The 23,529-nt window shown below is 38.4% G+C and overlaps 2 protein-coding genes and 2 non-coding genes across 5 annotated transcripts in view; 3 read left to right on the plus strand and 1 right to left on the minus strand.

Annotated features, from left to right (window-relative positions):
• The first annotated feature begins 692 nt into the window (after nt 1-692).
• RPL5 (ribosomal protein L5) lies at nt 693-8,896 on the plus strand. Its single transcript, XM_069598107.1, has 8 exons — nt 693-829; nt 2,006-2,075; nt 2,161-2,276; nt 3,080-3,214; nt 4,396-4,598; nt 5,625-5,802; nt 8,151-8,239; nt 8,734-8,896. Exons 1-8 carry the CDS (start codon nt 827-829, stop codon nt 8,831-8,833), a joined length of 894 nt encoding a protein of 297 aa, XP_069454208.1. The 5' UTR covers nt 693-826; the 3' UTR covers nt 8,834-8,896.
• On the plus strand, nt 5,457-5,552 carry LOC138431598 (small nucleolar RNA SNORD21). Its single transcript, XR_011253754.1, has one exon. It is a non-coding gene; the product is annotated as a small nucleolar RNA SNORD21 (small nucleolar RNA).
• Nucleotides 8,318-8,450, plus strand: LOC138431607 (small nucleolar RNA SNORA66). The gene has a single exon (XR_011253763.1). It is a non-coding gene; the product is annotated as a small nucleolar RNA SNORA66 (small nucleolar RNA).
• DIPK1A (divergent protein kinase domain 1A) overlaps nt 8,772-23,529 on the minus strand; it is a 132,025-nt gene continuing 117,267 nt past the window's right edge. For both annotated transcript variants that reach the window (XM_069598078.1, XM_069598069.1), the window contains exons 3-5: nt 17,585-17,692; nt 12,317-12,493; nt 8,772-11,104 (exon numbers count right to left, since the gene is read on the minus strand). In XM_069598078.1, the coding sequence (XP_069454179.1) occupies nt 10,292-11,104; nt 12,317-12,493; nt 17,585-17,692 (1,098 nt within the window). In that variant the 3' untranslated portion in view covers nt 8,772-10,291. The remainder of the gene's footprint in view (nt 11,105-12,316; nt 12,494-17,584; nt 17,693-23,529) is intronic.

Here is a 23,529-nt window from a genome sequence, read left to right on the forward strand (position 1 = left end):
AAAAATAAAAGCCCTTCCTTTTTCTTTTTTTTTGCTTTATTGTCCAGGATGAAGCCTAGAATCGCACACTGCATGTAGTTGTCTGTTTCAATCCGGAATAGCTCTTTAGTTTTTCCTTAACGGTCATGATTTTGTCATTTTTGAAGAATACATGCCAGTTACTTTGTAGAATGTCTCTCAATTTGGGTTTGTTTGCAGTTTCATCAAGTATCAGACAGATTAGACTAAGTGCTAGAGAAGCAAAGTAATTTAACAGCAGGGCCTACTACCCTCAGGGAGTTTACAATCTAGGGTAGGCTAGGCAGATACAAAGGTGCTGTGGGAGGCCCCTAACCCAGGCCTGGAGCACTGAGGCAAAGCTTCGTGAGGGGCATACGCTCTGGACTCGGAAGCGTAGTCAAGGAGCAGGCAAAAGTGCTCTACAGCAAATTCATTCTACTTAATTAAATTTGTTTTTCTTGCTTACAAAAGTAATACAGGTTTGTTATGAAGCAACTTGCTAGCATTGGAAAGTGAATGCCGTTAATAATCTTCCATGCTAGTGCTCACAGTCGCTCCCTGTCGGATTACCAGTGTGGAGCTGTGGGACTCTGCGGCTCTGAGGATTTGTCGGGGGAAGGTGAAGGTCAGCTCCGGTCTTCCCACCAGCAGGGGGAGGCACACTGCACTCCGGCCGACCGGCTGGTCTCTCTTCCACACGTCGCTGGCGTGATCGTCGGCGCTACATACTGCGCCTGCGCGCGCGCCGCGGCCTTTTTCCCCCCCGGAGCCGTGCTGGTTCTGCAGCTCTGTGGCAAGCCGCGGAGTTGGGGTTCTGTTCCTCAGCATGGTGAGTGGGCATCCCGCTGCTGGGGCTACAGATGCATGGGGCCTCCCTCTCCTTGTCCTAAAGCCCGCCTAGAGTCTGTTTAGCGCGGCGCAGGAGTCGGATGGCGTTAGATTGCCGGCTCCGCTGTGGTCGGGCTGCAGCTCCCAGCGTGGCCTTAATGGCTGCCACGGCGCTCAAGCTTAGTTGGGGGAGGGGTTGAAGAAGATGGGAGCTGGGACGGGATTGAGGAGGAGGTGAGTGTAGTAGACAAACGGTGTGGATAGTTCTGGCTTGGCAGAGGGGAGCTCCGGCAGGCGGCCCGGAAGGGAAGATTGCATGGAGTCGGTCTCAGACTACTGGACTGAGTGGAGACGGGCTGTGGCTTCTTGGACATGAGCTCCGCTCATGACTGGTGGCTTTTCCGAGGGAGCGTCGGGGTCGGCAAGTTGTTTCGAAAACCTGTGTTACTGGGCCGAAGAAGTGGCTTTTAACCCAAAACCGTCAGTAGAGCCTGGAGGCTGTGGTGTCTTTGGGCCCCGAAAGCAAGCCCATTTACTTTGATGTGCCTCTCCTGCCTTTTTCTCCAAATTGTCGCTGGTACCAGATTTTAGTGGGTTTTCTGGTGGTGTGGTGCTGTAGTTTGTGGGGGACTGTTGTTTTAATCGGAAGTAATTGCTGAATGTGTGCTTGGCCGGTTGTGTTTCGTGACAAGAAATTTAGGCTTTTGAAAAAAGTTCGTGGAAAGGGAAAATATCAGGTTCACGAAATGGGACAGCATTAAGAACAGACTGACGTTTGCAAAATAGTTGTCTTAAGCAAAAGTTGGACACAAGGATTGTTGGTCCAAGAGGGAATGAAAGTGGAGAGTGTTTGAAACTTTAATAGTGTTCGTTTTATATCTGGTTACTATAATAAATTGGCCTGCATTTCGTATGTTTGCTTTTTCATTCCTGTTTTGGCGCTGATTCATTTTTATTTTGTTTTATAGAACTGTCAGTCTTGATAGATGGGAAATAGAAGAAAAATGATTTGATTTCTCAGATTTGAGAAAGTGATGGTTTTCTGGATTCACTTTTGAAGTTTAGGTTGTTACTTTGTTACAAAGTTAAGTTGTTACTTTGTTACAAAGTTAAATGTCAAAGGTATCAAGCTAAAACGTTTATCAAAGTTTTAATAACTTATTCTTTTATCTTAAAGGGGTTTGTTAAAGTTGTCAAGAACAAGGCCTACTTCAAGAGATACCAAGTGAAATTCAGAAGAAGGCGAGGTATGGTCAGGTTTTCACATTCTCAGTAGGAAAAGGTTCTGCTTTGTAGCAGAGTGGACTTTTTAAATTTACTTTTTTCTTTCAGAGGGCAAAACTGACTACTATGCTCGGAAACGATTGGTAATCCAAGATAAAAATAAGTACAACACTCCTAAATACAGAATGATAGTTCGTGTAACGAACAGAGATATCATTTGTCAGGTAAGTTGTATTTTAGACTTAAATAATAGTTGGTAACCTCCACCCCACTTCTTCCCTCACTGTGCTAGAGACATACCTGGGAAGCAGAACAAATGTATGGATTAGGTCTGTCTAGTTTGGTGCCTCGCACTCCAAAAAACGTTCATTGAGTAGTTTTAGTAGGTCTGAAGGTGGAGCCTGGAAAATTGGTAGTGTTAGAAAAAAAATACTCAGAAGATTTTAATCCATTCACTTTAGGGGGGTGGATTAGAGAAATTTATGGTTCTATGCTGTTTTGTGGGGGATGGGAGGATAAATTTAAGACCTAGTAGAAGGTTCTTGCCCATTATAATTCCAGTAGGATAATAGAATTTGTTGTGGACTAAGTCAATCCACTGCTTTGAAGAGGTAGGTGGGTGTGAATATTAAAACTCTTAAGAGTGTTCTTATTCCTGTATATTGTTTGAAGTAGTTTTAGTAAATATGTATGAAGGTGTCTCCCGTGCAAAAGATTTTCAGAAAGCAGCAGTTTGCTCAGCCATGTCCAACTCTTTGCGACCCAGTGGACTGCAGCACACTGGGCTTCCCTGTCCATTACCAGCTGTGTAATTTGAGACATGTATTGTGGCATTTGACTCAAACCTACCTGCTGTAGATGAGGAAGCCAGATCTGTAGTTGAAACAGTGAGTGGGTTTAATTAACAAAGACAAGTCTTAAGTGATGCAGGTGTGTATCTAGCTTTTCGTTACGTCCTTTGACAAAGATACTTGGGACAAGTAATCAGTGAAAACAGAGTACTAACCTCATTTTTCTTTTATTGTAGATTGCTTATGCCCGTATAGAAGGAGATATGATAGTTTGTGCAGCTTATGCTCACGAACTCCCAAAATATGGTGTGAAGGTTGGCCTGACAAATTATGCTGCGGCATATTGTACTGGCCTGCTGCTGGCCCGCAGGGTATGTACAAGATTATTTCAATTGGCATATTTTGGAATTAGCTCACTGGAGTTGTCTGTAACATAGATGGTTCATACATGGATCAGATACCTTCAACCATGGGGACAGAGGAGTGCCCTTGTTGCCCTGTGGTTTACAAGGGCACCACTGCAGAAGATAATTTTATAAATGCATTGTTTCTAACAGATACACTTTCTAATCTGGGGAAGCCTTTTTTTCCTCTCCAGTTTTCCTTCCTGTTTGTTGGGTGTATCTAGGCCAGTAGAATTTTCTGCAGTGATGGATATCTGTAATCTATGCTGTCTGATGTGGTAACCACTAGCCACATATATTGAGTGCTTGAGATGTTTTTAGTGCTACTCGTAACTGAGTTTTTAACTTAAATATGAATAACTGGCTGTGGCTGGTTGGTGGCTACTTGTTGGACAGATCTACTCAGAAGTGTAGATCTTGTGAGTATCAGCGTACGTTAAAAACGCAGATTGTTCTCCACACCTTCAGAAATTATGTTTTGATAGATGTCCACGTGATTTATATACATGCTAAGTTTTGAGAAGCAGTGCCTTAAGCTTTTGGGGTGGGGGTAGGCATTGGTGGGGGTATTCAGTTTTGTTTTAATAATCTTTGCCTCTGGGTGGCAGCATTTCGTATAATACAGAAAGGAAATGAAAGTGTACTTTTTGCCTTGTTTTTGTTTTCTTGGTTACTGACCTTGTTTTGCGTTGGAGTTGTTAAGCATGTGTTATTGTTGGGGACCCACATCTTCACCGGTTATAAACATATTTGGTTGCGGAACACCGTCTTTTATATGAGAGCATTTTAGTGCAAAGGCACTACTTGTGAAACCATAGCCACCTGACGTGTACTAGCAGAGTAGTGGCTTAATTAACATAATGTAGTGCCTTGGTAGAGATAGAAAGATGTTCTTTTAAGTACTGTGTCCTAATTGATTGCTACAAAAATCAAGTATGGACAGTATAGCCGATTCAGAAACTATTAAACAGTTATACTTGTGATTAAAATTGGATGTCTGAAATGTCTTCAAAAGTAGGTTGGGATAAAGAGAAAAGTGAATTGGAAAGAATTTGTTTGTTTGGCTATTAAAGTTGTGAATTTTGAGATATTTTAGAGTTGTTTGAATATATTCTGATAAGCATTTAGACTGGCTTCTTTGTTAATAGCTTCTTAATAGGTTTGGTATGGACAAAATTTATGAAGGCCAAGTCGAGGTGACTGGTGATGAATACAATGTGGAAAGCATTGATGGTCAACCTGGTGCCTTCACCTGTTACTTGGATGCAGGACTTGCCAGAACTACTACCGGGAATAAAGTTTTTGGGGCCCTAAAGGGAGCTGTCGATGGAGGCTTGTCTATCCCTCACAGGTAATAGTATTCAAGACCACGTTTCTTGGACTCCAAAACTGCACTATTTCTAAGCAGTTGGGCTTTGGAGAAAACTGAACCAGTGAAAGTAATAGTAGTATCATTGTGTACTTGCCATGTGCTGGGTACTGTGTAAAAGGAACTTGGTGGGGTAGGAAGGGATTGTAACATGGATTATAAGTGAAGAGACTGGGCTTCAGAGGTAAAATGAATTGTCCAAGGTTTTAGAGCCGGTAAGTAGAGAAGCCAGTGTTGAAACAACTACCTTTTGTGTGTGGCTAAGTTTTGGTTGAAGTAAAGTGAAAGTCGCTCAGGCATGTCTGACTCTTTGCCACACCATGGACTATACAGTCCATGGAATTCTCCAGGCCAGAATACTGGAGTGGGTAGCCCTTCCTTTCTCCCAGGGAATCTTCCCAACCCAGGGATCGAACCCAGGTCTCCTGCATTGCAGGGGGATTCTTTACGAGCTGGGCCACAAGGTAAATTTTGGTTAGAAATGAGCAACTCTATTCCACCAATACTTCCCCTCCCCCTCACTTGCCTGTTTTGGCAGGGGAGTGGTAAACAGTAAAATATAACCTAACTGGCACTTATTTCTATAATGTAGGGGGTTTGCAGGGAGGGGGTTGTGTCTTGCCAGTTCTCTTGCAAGGCACCTGTTAAATGTAATCTGGAACAAATCCCTTTTAGCATGTACCCTGAGGCACCACTAAGTAATTGTAGGTTTTCAGGAAAGTAGTTTTGAGATGTGTCTATGAAATATGGAGAACTAACTTTATAGTGGCCTTGGTTCATTTAATAGTTTTTAAACGTGCTTGTGGCATGATTTTCTGTCCAGGAATTCAGAAATTAGCTGCTGAATGATGATATCCCACTAACTGAGCAGTCCGTAGTTGGTCCTGTGGTTGCATATGATGCAATTAATTGTTTCAAGACGGGACTGATGGCAGCTACTGAAATGAATTCCTGGTAGTAAACTGATTTCAACCAGTATATCCTAAAATATGGAAAACTTTATTTCAGTACCAAACGGTTCCCTGGTTATGATTCAGAAAGCAAAGAATTCAGTGCTGAGGTCCACCGAAAGCACATCATGGGGCAAAACGTGGCAGATTACATGCGTTACCTGATTGAAGAAGATGAAGATGCTTACAAGAAACAGTTCTCTCAGTACATAAAGAACAACGTAACTCCAGACATGGTAAAAAATTTTTAAATGCCTGTATTGGTAAATTTATAGAACCGAGTTTTCTATCTGTTTTGGGTAGGTACATTAATACAGTTTTATCTCAGGTTAACAGTTAAAATTAAATAAGGGCATGTTTGTAGGTATAGACCTTAAAAAGTAGTTTTTGGCTTAAAATGAAATTGGAATATTGGGCCCAGGACAAGTTAAAAAGTCAGAAAAGATATTAGGAGCTAGGCTTGTCAGCATGCTTCTAGGAATCTTTTAGTTGCTTAAAGATGGCAAGCTTCAAGCATCCAAATCTAAAGCATTTGGTGGCTCTTATGCATTTGGCTGTTCTATAGTTAAAAAATTCATTCATGTGGTTCTACTCTGATATGAGGTGCTATTTACTAAATTTCCCTTTTTTTGAGATAATAGGGGAAAGGTTCATTCTTCATTATAGCCAGTAAGTGCCATGTTGGTTTTCTGTCTCAGGCATGCACATAAAAGGAGAGGGACAGGTCTATCACTAGTTGTGTGTGATGTTGCAAAAGTGAAAGGGCCCGTGTTTTCTCAAGTTTAATGTTGTGAAGTTTATCACACCTAAAGTTCAGTCTCAGGGTTATCTCTTAACACATTGAAGTAATTGAATATGATAGTGCTAGTTTTGATAATGAGGGCATAGAACACCAAAATCACAGATTATAAAATCTACAAATATAGAATTTTATGTAAATTGATGGTTTATATGTCAAGTAATTATTATTAGGTTCTTTCTGTTGGTGCATAGTTTGTATTTTGGTATACCTATGTCTAAAAGTTATATTTAAAATAGAATTATAATTGGGTGGTAGATTACTTAATGTCACTTGTGTGCTTAGTAAACAGTCTTTTAAGACTGAATAAACACTGTAGTTCTGAGTTTCTGAGCTAGGAAATGGGTAGTTTTATATTAGTAATGTAGAGGCATGTTAACTTTCACATGAGTATATTTCTTTGTTACTGTTGACATCACCCTAGTATTAAAAATACCTTTTAGTTTTGACTGATTCTGCTTCCTAAGCTACAACATGTGTTTTCAGATGTCTGCTTCCTGTTACTTTCTTAATGCATGGTATACTTCAGCCAGACCATTCTTTGGCTAATCCTTTTACAGTAAGCTCATTCATTTTATCTGTAGAGGCCTCTGCTTATGTGTGCCTCCTGAAATCTTCTGCACACATCTGGTATGTCTCCAACAGAAAGTGGTCCTTTTATAAACTAAACTCATGGTATTATCTACATACATGGTTGTATTTCCTATGGAATTGACCTTGTGGAAGAAGTGAACTGGGTTGGTTAGATTTGTTAAATGGCTGCATTTGAAGTCATTAAATTTGTTAAATACAGTAGAGAGCTGTAATAGCTAAGAGAAGTAGAGAAACTTTAAAAGGGATTTAGGTATTTGAGGTCTCAAGTGCTGTTTTAAGTTTTTGCATTATTTTCCTTGGCTAATGAGCTTTATACAAATGCATGTAGTAATTGCATTTTATCCACGTTGAACCTGTAGAGATCTGGATTAACTTGACTCATTCTTACGAAGGTAACTGTTCCTGCGTTTCAGGCATTTTCCTTTCTTCATGACTTGGTCTTCCATGTGTTTGGTAGTCATTTGCTTGGGTTAGGGAGTATTGAAACAATTCAGAGAGTTGCAACATGGTTTTTTGTTAAATTTTAGAACAAAATTCTCAGTAATGTTTCTTAATAGCCTTTCAGGATTTTCTACAGAAATTCAGACCTCTTTCTGATTCCACTAAGGCCTGATACTGCCAGATATGGTGATTTGTGCTAATAGATCAGGAGGTTCCTGGTATGGGATCCTGGGAATAACTTTTGTAAAGACCTATCAGAAATCAGTGGAAAATAGAAATAATGGGGAATGTGGGAGGACAGAGATGTATTTGGCATTTGTTTGTTGGCCCACGTATTCCTCGTTGTAACCTCTTAAATGCTGGCCTGTATCTGTACTTGAATGAAAGAATTTAGGTCAGATGGTTTTAAGTGAGCATAGTATGTGTTTCTATAGAAACAATTTACTCTGAACTTGACTCAAGAAGTATAGCTGAACAGTTCAGAAATTTTTGTGAATTTTTTTTCTTTTTTTTTTTGAGGAAGATTAAGTTACGTTTTGTGAATAGTGTCAGTTCACATTGCCTGTGGTAAAAACTGGGACTTCGGAACATGTGGTTTTCATACAGATACCAACATGGACTTAGTGTAACTCCTTTTGAGAATCTGTCTTAGAAGGACAAAATAGAGCAAGCAGTAGAATACAGTGTGTCACATTATCGTTTAGGGCACATGAAATGAAACCAAGTACTGTTTGCTTTGCTTTGTTTCAGATGGAGGAGATGTATAAGAAAGCTCATGCTGCAATACGAGAGAATCCAGTGTATGAGAAGAAGCCTAAGAAAGAAGTTAAAAAGAAGAGGTGTGTATCTTTCTTCTTTTGGAAAGAAAGGTTGGGAGGGGTTCTTGCCTTGTTGCATCTCACTCAGACTCTGAAATTGTGCAAACTCGATCACTAGCTCTGCATGATGTTGCAGAGGTGAGGGGAACCAGGTTTGCTAAAGTGATTGTGGTGATAGAAATGTATTAGCCTCGGATGCTACCGAGGTGGCTCATTCTATCCCAGTACATTGTAACTACTGCTGCTTTTTTGGCTGTGCTGCATGGCACATGGGATTTTAATAATGAGTCTAAGCATTATACTTAAATCTTTACTTGATTTTTGGTCCTGTGATATAATAGGGCAATATCACAGAAATTGGAATTTGGGAAAGTTAGACTAAGATCATAAATGGGTACATGTGTTGAGAATTAGATTATTTGACTTTTAAAGTCTGTCTTTTTCAAAGCTAAATATTCTCTATGCTCTTTAGTTATGGTTTTTAAAAGTTACATCCCTTTCTTTTCGTTTACTAGGTGGAACCGTCCCAAAATGTCACTTGCCCAGAAGAAAGATCGGGTAGCTCAGAAGAAGGCAAGCTTCCTTAGAGCTCAGGAACGAGCTGCTGAGAGTTAAACCAAACCACAATTTTCTATCAAGATTTTTCAGATAATACAATAATAAACTTATTGAACAGCAGCTGTTTGTGTTAAGCTCTTGTTAATGGAATTTTGGAAAGCACCTGCCATAGCCAGTATTTTCCTTCCAGAAACAAGTATAGCTTTTCCCAGAGCTTACATATTGCCTAAAGGTTCATATCTGCTTCTTGGGCATCAGTTCCTCCTGACAGGAGTTAATTCAAGTCTGGTAAGCAACAGACAAACCTTCCACTAGAAGTATTTCTTCAGTTCATTTATTGTAACCACATGATAAGTGGGAAGAAAAAGTACCTTCGAAGTTTACAATTTTAAAGTAAGAAAAACTGATACTAATTCCCGGCTTTAATTTTTCAGAGGAAACTGTCCCATGAAGGTCATATAATTTTAACATGTTCATTTTAACCAGGTGAAGCTTTGAGCAGAAAATACTGGGTCTTTCTCACATGAGCTGTTTCATTTTATAGAGTTGAAAGGCACATGCCAGATCTGAATAAACAAGAGAGGAGCAAATATCAACCCCTGTATGTCAAATTTACATGACAAAGCATTAGGTGGGTAAATTTACATGCCTCTTAAGAAACAGCCCTTTGGCCAATAGGGAATAATGTTTGAAATCAGTTATTAATAGGAAGTTGTATGATTTCAGAGTTCCACTCTGAATAGCTCAAATTCAAGATATGTGGAACTGTTGGGTCTGTGGCCTAAAGATGTGCCTTTTGAAGGACCAGCGGCTGGTTACTAAGATACAGATGCTTTAAATCTAGGATGATGAAAGCTCATCCATATTCAGCCTCTGAAATTGGCAGTTCCATACTGCCAGAAAGAATCTTCCTGATGGGTTTCAAGTGGGGAAGGGCCACTCAACATTCTGAAGCCATGTAAAATTTCATACATAAATGGATTTTAGTGTATAATATAAGAAACCATGCTATTAACCCAACACCTGTTTATAAAGGAGTAATTTTAATTTACCTGCTTTGCAGTCTTAATTCCTGTTAATGTGCAAACTTTACCATGCTAAGACATTAGTAAATTTATAAATTTTCTTTTTTAAATAGCAGCTTCAATGCAGACACAATTTCCAGCACTGATATTTGGCTAACAAATCTACAAAATACTCTTCACCGTTGATGTTTATGGAATGAGGCTTTTCACAGCATTATTTTTTAAGTCATTAGTCAAAATAGTTACATGGTAGATGTACTAGGAAGTTTACCAAGAGTTTCTAAAAGGACAGGAATAAATTTTTGGACCTTTTGATCCTGTAACTCCTGCCTTCAGCAGTCAACATGTATTTTAAGATGATGGCTTCCTTAGGACCAGGGGAAAGGAGTTTGTTAACGCAAGGGTTTGAATCAAGCCATGTAGAAAAAATGATGAATAGTTTTCTTTTGAAGTGCTAAGTTTCTTAAAATGGTCACAATGTCCAAATGAACTAAGAGTCATTTGTGTAGGAAATTTTCTTCCACAGTAATGTTTTTAGGTTATTTAGTATCAAAGAATGTTCCATTTCCATTTGATTTGCTGTGACTTTGAGAGCAATACAAGAATACAGCTGCTTTTCTAATTCCTCGCGAATTTCACTTGGAGCACCACGCAGTAGGTAGTCTTTGAGTAACTGACAGGCTTTTGCCAAGTTTGGTTGTATCACTTCTGAAGTACATTTCATTGTACTCTGGTCACAGCTAGTTCGACAATCCGTGCCATAGACACAGTCCAAATCAGACTCACAGTGACGATCCTTTATAAGTTCTTTCAGGTTTGTCTCTGGCACAATTTTTCTCATGTCCACCATTTTCAAGTCATATTTATCATTATATCCTAGGTTTTTGGCACTAGTATCACACATGAGGAAGTTTCCATATGGGCCATGGAAAACATCTTCCACAAATTCTAGAAGTCCTATGGCTATTTTAGCCTTTCTAGGCCATGATGGTGTGAACAACTGATCCATGCTTCTTCTGAACCCAGATGGTATAAAAAGTTCAATGACCCAGGGAAGGCTTATTCCATAAAGAGAGGTATATTCGACGCTTTCCATCACATAGAGATCACCACAGAATCCCATTAATTTTGGGGTATGTTCTTTATCTTGAAGTATCACCATGAGAAGAAATTCATTTAATTGAAGAAGTGCCCATGCTGACTTCGCTTCCCCCAAGGAAACCTGGCCATCTTTGTCTCCATCAGCTACTGTCAAGATGAGGTTAACCAGCTCAGAGAGGTTCCCTTGGTCACCCAACTTTGCCTGTAGAGATAAGAACTTGGCTTACACAGAAGGTATGAAAAATGAGTATCCCATGTGTAACATACATACTAACTTCCTTTGTGGGAATGATTACCCTGCTAAGTAATAACCTTCCTACTGGAATACCCATAGGAGATTTAATACATTCCCAGATATTTATTAAAGAAGGCAATGGCACCCCACTCCAGTACTCTTGCCTGGAAAATCCCATGGACGGAGGATCCTGGTAGGCTGTAGTCCATGGGGTCGCTAAGAGTCGGGCATGACTGAGTGACTTCACTTTTGCTCTTCACTTTAATGCTTTGGAGAAGGAAATGGCAACCCACTCCAATGTTCTTGCCTAGAGAATCCCAGGGATGGGGGAGCCTGGTGGGCTGCCGTCTATGGGGTCGCACAGAGTCAGACATGACTGAAGCGACTTAGCAGCAGTAGCAGCAGCAGCAGATATTTATATTTGTCAAGTCAAAACTATGCTTTAGGTACTTGCAGTAAAACCCACTTTGCTAAGTATACTTATCTGTTAAGAAATGACCACCCTAACTCCCATAATCTCCTTAAACCCTGTAGATAGTTAACCAAACCATTAATTAATTCTTTGCCTTATCCATACACTTGCAAAACTGCAGTATAATTTGCCCATATCCAAAGCTGTAAAGGTCAACTACAAATTACTATCTCTTATTTTGTAATTGTTTTTACATTTCATTCAAGTATATTGTTCCAATAGTAAAGGCTAAAAAGTGATTTCCCTATGAATGTTCCCTGGCACAAAACAGTCTAAAAGTATCAACTGTCCAAAGAAAAGAAAGATTTTGAGTGAAAATATGAGTGCGATGAAAATGAGAAAAATATTCTTTCCAGAAGTGTTATTTTCATCTTTTAATATTTCTATTTAATTCTTTAAAAAAAACGGGTCTACTAATTTTATTTCACCTTTTTAAAAATGGTGTACTGGTTATAATGTGAAGCTACAGAGCAGCCCATCTACTTAATGAACTCTCCTTTCACATTGGGACGTTTTTAGCTATAATAAGTAATGTTAAAGTAAACACCCCCCTTTTTTTTTTTTCCTTTTCTTTGAATTATTTCCTCAAGATAGAGTCCTTGATATAGGTCAAAGAATAGCAACATTTTTATGGCTTACAATGAAATCCTGCCAGCTTCTAGAAGAGAACCACGTCATACCAGCAACATGTGAATGCATATACTTACCTTAAAGAGACTGTAGACCATCTCTTTGAATTTCTGGACAGTAGTTCCCCTAGTTGGCTTATCAAATAGCACTATTTCTTTTCTTGGTTCCAATTCTGTACCAAAATCAAGATGAAGTGCTTGTTCCATTTGACACTTCACAACACCCGGTAGATTATCCCAAATCCCTAAATACATCTGGGAAAAGAATGACAAATTATGCTATAGGCAGAGTAGAAGACCCTCATCTAATCTACATGATATTTTTAGTGTCCTCTTCCTCTGAAAAAGGGTTTTCCTGGTGGCTTAGCAGTAAAGGATTCACTTGCAATGCAAGACACTGCCTCCAATGCAGGAGACACGGGTTTGATCCCTGAGACAGGAAGATCCCCTGAAGAAAGAAATGCAATCCACTCCAGTATTCTTGCCAGGATAATCCCATGGACAGAGGAGCCTGGTGGGCCACAGTCCATGGGGCCACAAGATTCAGACACGACTTAGGGACTAAACCAATACCTCTTAAAAAAACAAATGAGCAACAAAACATTGACACTGAGCTGACTTTCTTTCTGAATTGCAAATCTGAAATCATACTTTGAAGCTTTTTTCTCTCAATTTTCCTAATTAAAAAATATTATATACCTAAATATATATATATGTGTATTTTTACCATGATCAGTTTTACTGTTTTCCAGTTTTTAAATCATGCTAAAATATGAAAAATAGAACATTTGATCATCTTAACCATGTTTAACATCCAGTTCCGTGGTATTAGATTTCATGAACTTGTGCTATAATCACCATCATCTGTCTCCAGAACTCTTCATTTTCTAAAATTGAAACTATCTGTTAAACAATAACTCCGTTTGCCCCCTTCCTCAGCCCTGCCATCCACCAGTCTACTGTCTCTGATTTCAACTACTCACTTTGAGTATCTTATGTAAGTGTCCTTTTCTAACAAGCTTATAATGTCCTCAAGGTTTACCAAATTGTAGCAAGTGTCAGAATTTCCATCTTTTTTAAGGCTGAATAATACTATATTGTAGGAATATCCCACATTTTGCATTTCCATTCATACATCAATGGACACTTGAGTTGCTTCCGTTTTAGCTAGTGTGAATAATTATGAATATGGATCTACAAATATATCTTTGAGATCCTGATTTCAATTCTTTTACATATATACCCAGAAGTGGAATTGCTGAATCATAAGGTCACATTACTTCTAATGTTTTCAGGAACTGCCAACCTGTTTTCTTCAGTGGCTATACTATTTTAAATTCCCACCAATAGTGGGTTCTAGTTTTTTTTAAATTATTGCCAACACCTGTTTTGTTTTTTTTAAACAGTAGCCATTCTGATGGGTGTGACGTGGTATCTTTTTCTTTTTGGCCATTCCACGTGGCATGTGGGATCTTAGTTCCCCAATCAGGGATTGACCCAGGCCCCGGCAGTGACAGCATGGAGTCCTAACCACTAGACGGCTAGGGAATTTCCCTCAGTGTGGGTTTGATTTGCATTTCCCTATAATCAGTGATGTTGAGCATCTTTTCATGTACTCATTGGATATATGTATACCATTTTTTGAGAAATGTCTATTCAAATTCTTTGACCTTTTTTTTTTTTTTTTAATTTTGGCTGCTCTGGGTCTTCCTAGCAGCACGTGGGTGGGCTTTCTCCAGTTCTGGCACATGGCTCTCTAGCTGTGGTGCATGGGCTTATTTGCTCCGAGACCTGTGGGATCTTAGTTCCTTGAACGGGGATCAAAGCCACGTCCCCTGCATGAAGGAGGATTCTTAACCAATGGACCAGGGAAGTCCCTGCCGATTTTTATTTTTATTTTTTTTTTTCCCTGCTGATTTTTAAATACAGCTGGGTTTCTAATTGTTGTGGAGTTTCAGGAGCCCTCTATATATTCTGGATATTAATCCCCTATCAGATATGTGATTTGCAAATACTTTCTCCCATTCTGTTTCTTTTTCACTCTACTGATATAGACCTTTGATGCACAAAGTTTAAAAATTCTTATGAAGTACAATTTGTTTATTTTTTTCTTTTGTTGCCTGTGGAAGAAATCACTGCCAAACCCAATGTCACAAAGCTTTTACCTAATGTTTTCATGTAAGAGTTTCATAGTTTTAATTCATATCTTTCGATCTTTGATCTATTTTGACTTGAATTTTGTGTATGGTGTTAGGTAAGGGTCCAACTTCATTCTTTTGCATGTATATATCCAGATTTCCCAGTACTATTTGTTAAAAAAAGAGTTCTTTCCCTATTGAATGGTCTTAGCACGCTTGTCAAAAATTATATGACTGTATATGTGAGGGTTTATTCCTGGGCTATTATATTCCTTTAGTCTATATATCTATCCTCATTGTTACTGTATAGAAATGCAACAGATTTTTGTGGGTTGACTTTGAATTCATTTATTAGCTCTAATAATCTTGTGAAATTTTTAGGGTTTTCTACAAATAAGATCATATCATCTATTAAGAGATAATTTTACTTTTTACTTTTGAATTTATATGCCTTTTATCTCTTTAATTGATCTTGCCAAAATTTCCAGTACTATATTAAATAGAACTGGTGAAACTAGGCATCCTTGCCTTCTTCTTGATCTTAGGTGAAAAGTTTTCAGTCTTTCACCACCGAGCATGATGTTAGCTGTAGGTTTTTTCACACAAGGGTTTTTACTGTGTTGAAGTAGTTGCCTTTTATTCCTAGTTTGTTGAGTGTTTTTATCGTGAGTTTTGTCAAATGCTTTTTCTGCATTAATTGTGGTGTTCCTTTTTCCCCTTTGTTATGTTAATGTTATGTATTACCATTGATCAATTTCCACTGTTGAGCCATCAAAAGGTAAGAAGGATTGGTGTTAGTTTTTTAAATGTTTATTAGAATTCATGAGAGAAACCCATACGTCCAGGGCCTTTCTTGATGGGGGACTTGATTACTGATTTGATCTCCCTGTTAGTCTATGCAGATTTTCTATTTCTTAGCAGGTTTTGTATTTCTAGGAAGAATCTGCCCATTTCATCTAGATTATCCAACTTGTTGCTGTACAACTGTTCATTGTATTCTCACATAATCCTTTTTATCTATGTAGAACTGATTAGTAATGTCTCTGCTTCATTTCTGATTTTCATAATTTGAGTCTTCTCTCATTGTTTCTTAGTCCATCTAACTAAAAGTTTGTCAAATTTGTTGACCTTTTCAAATGATCAACTTTTGTTTTCATTGATTTTATTGTTTTTCTATTTTCTATTTCCTTGATCTCTCCTGTAATCTGTATTATTTCCTTCCTTCAGCAAGGTTTAGATCTAGTGTATTCTATAATTCCTTACAATGTAAAGTTCAATTGTTTATTTGAGATCTTATCTCTTAATATAAGTGTTTATAGCTACAGATATAATCTTTTTTAAAGTCAGATTACACAGAAAGATGAAAAGTTCAACATCCATTTCCCCAATTCCCAGAATTAGTCATTATTAACTATCTAGCTGTTTAACAATCTATGGTGCTTCACGTTATGCTATGATCTGTTAGTTTATTTGATTATCTTACTCCCTATAACAACGCTATGCAGTAGACACTATCATTACCCTGACCTCACTGACAGATGAACTGACGCAGAGGGCAGTGAAGCAGTATGCTGAAGGGAATACAGTGGTGGCAAAGCTACAGCATGTGAACCCAGGCAGCCTACTGTTGCTTACACTGTTGTTGTTTATTTGTAAGAAACAAATATGACTGTATTAATTAGTAATACGATTACTCACTCCTCTGCTTCAAACCCTCTAATTCAATAAATTCCAAACCCGTTTTCATTGTCTGCTAGGCTTTTATGAGCTGGCCTGCTTCTCCAACCTGATCTTTACCACCTACTGCCTCAGTCTCTATCTCCCCTCTATGCTGGTCTTCTCTCTGTTCTTTGAACCTATCACCATCATTCCTGTTTCATGACCTCCTTCACTTGCTACTGGTTTTGCCTGGAATGTACTCTCAGTGATCTTCATACAGTTCATTCCTTCACATCATTCAAGACTCAGCCAAGAAGTCCCCTTAGGCTGACCTTCCCTAATTTCCTACCTACAGTAGATCCCTCTTCCCTCACAGGTTACCCTCTAAGCCATGACCTCATTTCATTTTCTTCATAGCCCTTTCACCGTCTGAAATGATCTTATTTTTTTAATGTTCTATTGCATTTATCTATTGGTTGTGCTGGGTCCTCGCTGACGTGCATGGGCCTTCTCTAGTTGCACTGAGTGGGGCTTCTCTTTATTGTGGTGCACGGGCTGTTCCGGCGGCCTCTTGTGTTGCACAGCACGTGCTCTAGGTGCACAAGCTGCAGCAGTTACTGCATAAGCTGCAGCAGTTGCAGCATGCGGGCTCAGCAGTTTAGGCTCAAGGGCTCAGCTGCTGTGCCGCGTGGGCTTCGTTGCTCCATGGCACGTGGAATCTGCCTGGACCAGAGACTGAACCCGTGTCCTGCACTGGCGGGCGGATTCTTATCTACTGTACCACCAGGGAATCCATGAAATGACCTGATTTCTTTATTGACTCTATCACCTGTCTTCTTTCACATGAAGCATGAGGCATATGAGGCCAGAGGTTTCGTCTGTCTTGTTCCCCATGGTCTTTTCCAATGCCTTAAGCAGTACTTAGTACTTAGCAAACAGCAGATACTCAAATATTGGACTTTATTTTAGAAAACTTCTTAAGCATGGCTAGTATTATAGACTTGAAATCTACTTTAAATTTCTATAAATATTTAGAAATTAAATATATACACAGGGTGAGTCTATTTCATCAACTCACCCTGTGTATATCCTATATAAAACACACCACATTCTGTAATTACTTTACTTATTTACTTATCTGTCAACTGTTTATGTTCCTTATCCCTCTGGGATAATGTGAGACCCATAGGGAAATAATCTTATCTGTCTACTCACCCCTGTCTTCCTAACGTCTAAAATAGTGTATGGAATATGCTGGGACTAGGGGATTAATAAATACCTGTTGGATGGATGAGTCTATACAATTGAATTATTTTAATAATTTAATTAATAAGACAATTGAATTATTTTCTTCATAGCCCTTATCACTGTCTGAAATGATCTTATTTTTTAATGTTCTATTTTATTTATACAATTGAGTTATTTAAAATATACAATTGAATTATTTAAAATTTCCTAAAGTTCCAGTTCAACAGTTCTTTTAATAAGTAGTTTAAGGTAAAATCAGATAGCACCATAAATCTGGAATGTTAATTCATAATGTCCATACCTGATTGTTGGGCTTGGTGGATAAGCATTTTCCAAAGTAAAGAGTTTCTGTAACACAAAGGCTATTACATGCAGGCCCATCAATAACTCCAGTCTTGTATTTGTCACACTAAAAACCAGGAAATAAAAAAGTAGTTAATGGAAAAATGTTCACAGGAGAAACAAATTAAAATATTTTCAAATGAAGCAATCAACAAAGGATTAATCTCCAAAATATACAAACAGCTCATGCAGCTTTATGTCAAAAACAACCCAATGAAAAAATGGGCAGAAGATCACAATAGATGTTTCTTCAAAGAACACATACAGATGGCCGAAAGCACATGAAAAGATGCTCAACATCACTAATTATCAGAGAAATGCAAATCAAAACTGCAAAGAGGTATCACCTCACACCACTGAGAATGGCCATCATCCGAGAGTAACAAACAATAAATACTGGAAAGAGTGTGGAGAAAAGAAAACCCTCCCACACTGTTGGTGGGAATGTAAACTGGTATAATCACAACAGAGAACAGTATGGAGGTTCTTTAAAAAACTGACATAGAGCTACCGTATGATCCAGCAATCCCACTCCTGGGCACATATAAAGAGAAAACCGTAATCCAAGAAGATAGGTACACCCCAGTGTTCACTGCAGCACTATTCACAGCAGCCGAGACATGAAAGCAACCTAAATGTCTATTGATAAGGAAAGGATAAAGCAGGCATGGCACACATACAGTGGAGTATTACTCAGCCATAAAAACAATGAACTAATGCCATTTGCAGCAACATGGATGGACCCAGAGACTATCATACTAAGTGCATTAAGTCAGAGAAAGACAAGTACTATACGGTATAATTTACATGTGGAATCAAAAAGAAGTGATACAAGTGAACTTGCTTACAAAGCAGAAACAGTCTTACAGATATCAAAAACAAACTTATGGTTACCAAAGGGGAAATGAGAGGGAGAGATAAATCAGAACGAAGAAGTGAACATGCCCACACTACTATATATGATAGATAACCAACAAGGAACACTATAGCACAGTGAACTCTATTCAGTATTCTGTGATACCCTCTAAGAGAAAAGAATCTAAAAGAATGAATATATGTATATGTAGAACTGAATCAACACAATATTGTAAACCAACTATGTGCCAATAAATTTAAAATTAAAAAAGAAGAAACATTAAAGACACCATAAAGAAATATTAACATTCTTTAAGAGAAAGTTCTATGATAAAAATAATTCAGGCTTTGGATATGGACAGACTTGGATTTGAATCCAAGCTCTGCTCCTTACTAGTTATATAACTATGAGAGATCTTATTGTGATTAGGGTGTGCACAGAACTTTGAAGTCATTTTTTCCCACTTAGCATGGCCTGAGGTGGTATGGTACCTACTGCCTATGAGAAGATGGGCAGTCTATTTTTTTTAAATGGCTCTATTTTAAAATGAATTAAAAGCTTAAAATACCAAAATATTTTTAAAATAACAAGGCACTTCTGTCATCGTGTCTCCTTGATATTGCCCCAAGACAAGGGAAAAAAAAAGGATGGGAATGCCCTGGTCATCCAGTGGTTAGGACTCTGCTCTCACTGTCAAAGGCCTGGGTTCAATCCCTGGTCAAAGAACTAAGATTCTACAAGCTGTGTGTTGTGACAAAAGAAAGAAAGAAAGAAAGAAACCAAATCCTTTGACAAGATAAGGTACCAATGTAACCCTGCTGCTGCTGCTGCTAAGTCGCTTCAGTCGTGTCCGACTCTGTGTGACCCCATGGACGGAAGCCCACCAGGCTCCCCTGTCCCTGGGATTCTCCAGGCAAGAACACTGGAGTGGGTTGCCATTTCCTTCTCCAATGCATGAAAGTGAAAAGTCAAAGTGAAGTCGCTCAGTTGTGTCCGACTCCTAGCGACCCCATGGACTGCAGCCCACCAGGCTCCTCCGTCCATGGGACTTTCCAGGCAAGAGTACTGGAGTGGGGTGCCATTGCCTTCTCCGAATGTAACCTTAAGGCACAATAAATGAGGATGGCCTGCCAAATACAGTAAAAATTACACCAGAGTACAGAAGGATGCTGAGATTAAATACCTGCTGTGACCTCACTTCTCAAAGCTGGGAGAGCACTGACTACATGGTATACGTGAGGGACAGACCCATCTCTCTGGTTTGCAATGAAAGTTTAGGGGGCACAAGCTGTGAGAACTTCCCAGGACTCTATTTGGCATCATGAAGTAGCAGGGGAAGGCAGTGTGTGTGTGTGCTCAGTCATGCCCTACTCTTTGCAACCCTGCAGCCTTCCAGGCTCCTCTGTCCATGGAATTTCCCAGGCAAGAATACTGGAGTGGGTTGCCATTTACTTCTCCAGGGGATCTTCCTGATCCAGAGATCAAACCTATGTCTCCTGCATTGGCAGGCAAATTCTTTACCACTGAGCCACCAGGGCAAGGCAGCACTGATTAATAAAATCCTTAAAAATCTTATCTATGTTGGAGGCAGTCTGTAAATAAAATAAGGGTTGGGAGAGACTATATTATGAGCATCTCTGTAGTTGCTGAGGAGAGAGATAGGCTAAAGCAATCTGTGTATCTCCGTCTCTCTGTCTCATCTTTTCTTTATCTCTTAACACACACACACAAATTCTGGGCCACAGGAGTTTCACCACTCGCTCATTTCACTGCCCCAGTTGCTTCCTACAAATAGCTGGTTAAAGAACTTTCATTCAGTAATGAGTAATACTCAAAACAAGCTGGAGATCTATACAGCAAATCTATAAGGAAAAGGAAGAAAGGAATAGGAAGAGGACATCTCAAACAAAAATTTTTTTCCAGAAGAATATTGCCATGAAGCACAGCAAACATACTGCTATGAATTCAAAAGACTTAATGAAACAGTTTAAGACTTCAAAGCAGGAGACATAATGATGAGACAAAAGAACTGAATTTAAATGAAGCAAACAGAACTCAGAAAGGAAGAAAAAGAAAAAAAATCACAGAAATTAAAGACATAGTATGAATGGGTAAAAGCATGGGAAGACAAAAATAACAACATAGAAAGACTTATGAGGGCTAGGTTGAGAAAAGTGAGCAAAGTAAGATGGAAATTTAAAAAGAACTAAAAAGAATTTGAGCTAAAATTATAGATATAGAAGACAAAGGATACCCAGCATATCCATATATGGAAGAACAGAATACATGGAAAAGAAAAAAATAATCAAGGTAGAATTCAACAGAACTTCATATAAGTGAAAGAAGTCTTTAATGTACAGATTGAGAGGACTCACAGTGTCCCAAGGAAACTGACACAGAATGATCCCTGTGACAGATCCCATTGAATTTTACTGGACTTGAAAAAGTAATCCTTTGAGCAAACAGGCAAAAGATCAAGAAATATTTAAGGGAAAATAAATCAGATTGGACTTGGATTTCTCAACAGCCATCTTCAAAGGTACTGCAGTGCCAGCAAAGTTCGAGAAAGAAGTGTGACTTGCTTGTGTCCTAATTTCCTTTTCTGTAAAAGGAGATGTAAATACTGCTTGACTTATAGCACTATTATAAGCTATAATCATTTAATGAGGAGGGATCACCTGTGATTTTAATAAGTGCTCAATAATAGCTCTTCTTATTTTCCATAGCCAAACTCTTTCAAGTAAAAGGCATCAAATGTTTTTGAATATGTTAAGGATCAGGAGATATAATTCCCATTCGCATCTCTTGAAGAACGATTAGAGAATGAATTTGAGGCAACCAAGAGATGAACACAGAAACTGCGCGTGGAAGCCAGCTGAAATGTAGGACTGGGATGAAAACAACCCTGAGAATCTATTTCATAATAACTGGTAAAACAGTATGACGTAGTTCCTAGATGCTTACCATGTATCAGGCACTGTTCCAGTGCCACACTTTTATTATGACAACAGCCCTGTGAGGTAGAACCTATTGGTATCACCACTGTAAAAATAAGGAAACAGAAACAGCACTTGCTCAAGCTACAAAATGATAAAGCCAAGATTTCAACCTAAGCAGTCTGGTTCCAGAGCTCCTTCTCTTAATCACTACTCTATATCATTCAGAATGTTAATATAAACTATACCAGTAAAAGTAATACGATTAACAAAACCAAGAAGGGGAGATGTAAGAAGATGAGAGGTGGCAAAAAGGATGTTGATTTCCTTATCTTTAATATCCAAGGTCAAAAGACATTATTTATTTCTTATAAATCAAATAATAGAGACAGAGTATATTCAAAAGTATAGAGATGATGTTTTGAAGAACTAGTAATAATGTATTCATTAAAATGAGGTAGAATAAAGGAGATGGGATGGATAGAAGTATAATAGTTTTGTCACTGCTTGTAATGGGGAATAAATAGATGTGGCCTAAAGCAATAGAGAATAAAATATATTTTTAAAAGTTATAGTATAAGGCTAACCAATAAAGAGCTAAAACCAGAATACAAACCGTCCTAAATTATCAAAAGGAACAAAAGCATAAAACAAATATATAACCTCTAGAGAAAGATACAAACCAACCCTTAAAAACAAAAAGTAGGTCATAAAATGTGATATAGAACTAAGACATTACTATAAATGTCAATGGGATAAGCTTACCTATTGCAAGAAAAATATCTTTAGAAAATAGACAGTATCAAAAAAGTCAAAAAATAAAATATGGTACAGGTACACCAGCCAAACACAAAGAAAAAAGTTAAGCTACAATCTTATACCAGATGAGGTTGAATCCCCCTCTTTAGGTGAGGGAGCATTAAATAGGGCAAAAAAGAAAATGTTAGAGTTTTTCGAATGTTAAAACATATAATCCACAATGATGATATTACAATACTAACACTTTAATTGGAGTATAAAACTGATTTACAATGTTGTTAGTCTCTGCTGTAGTGAAGTGAATCAGCTCTATGTATGCGACATACACCCTCTCCCTCACAGTCCTCCCCCTTCCTGAATTGCTATAAAGTAAATCAAGTAACGTTAAAATTATTTACATGAAATCTATAAGAAATAGAAAAAGAAATAAAGAGAAAACCATTATAAGTAGGAGACCCTATTTCACTTTTCTTAGTCCGTGACAGATGAAAAAAGTTTACAAAAAAAGACACAGAAGAACTCAATAATCTGGCTAATAAGGTACATCTAATTGCCCTGAGAACAGACTTTTTCAAATGCCCATGGAACATCTACAAGATTAGATCAAAAGCTCTACACATTCCACTAAATAGACATAGCAGAAAGCAGTATTCTCCAGTCACAATATGATAAGAAATTTGAAATTAACAAAAAAATCTACCTGGAAAATTTGAAATATTCTTTTAATTCTTGACTCAAAGAGAAAGCCTAAATTGAAATTTTAAGCATCTGGGAAATAATAATAATACATTTTTTAAAATATCAGAAACTATAGCCAAAACCAATGATAAAATTGAAAAAATGATTCAGAGAAGAATACAGTCTTCAGTTCAGTCAGTTCAGTCACTCAGTTGTGTCTGACTCTTTGCGACCCTATGGACTACAGCACGCCAGGCCTCCCTGTCCATTACCAACTCCCGGCGTTTACAAAAACTCACGTCCATTGAGTCGGTGATGCCATCCAACCATTTCATCCTCTGTCATCCCCTTCTCCTCCCACTTTCAATCTTTCCGAGCATCAGGGCATTTTCAAATGAGTCAGTTCTTTGCATCAGGTGGCCAAAGTATTGGAGTTTCAGCTTCAACATCAGTCCTTCCAATGAATATTCAGCACTGATTTCCTTTAAGGTGGACTGGTTGGATCTCCTTGCAGTCCAAGGACTCTCAAGAGTCTTCTCCAGCACCACAGTTCAAAAGCATCAATTCTTCGGCGCTCAGCTTTCTTTATAGTCCAGCTGTCACATCCATACATGACACTGGAAAAACCATAGCCATGACTAGACAGACCTTTGTTGGCAAAGTAATGTCTCTGCT

The sequence above is a fragment of the Ovis canadensis genome, chromosome 1, assembly GCF_042477335.2.
Source record: "Ovis canadensis isolate MfBH-ARS-UI-01 breed Bighorn chromosome 1, ARS-UI_OviCan_v2, whole genome shotgun sequence".
In the NCBI taxonomy this organism is placed as follows: domain Eukaryota; kingdom Metazoa; phylum Chordata; class Mammalia; order Artiodactyla; family Bovidae; genus Ovis; species Ovis canadensis.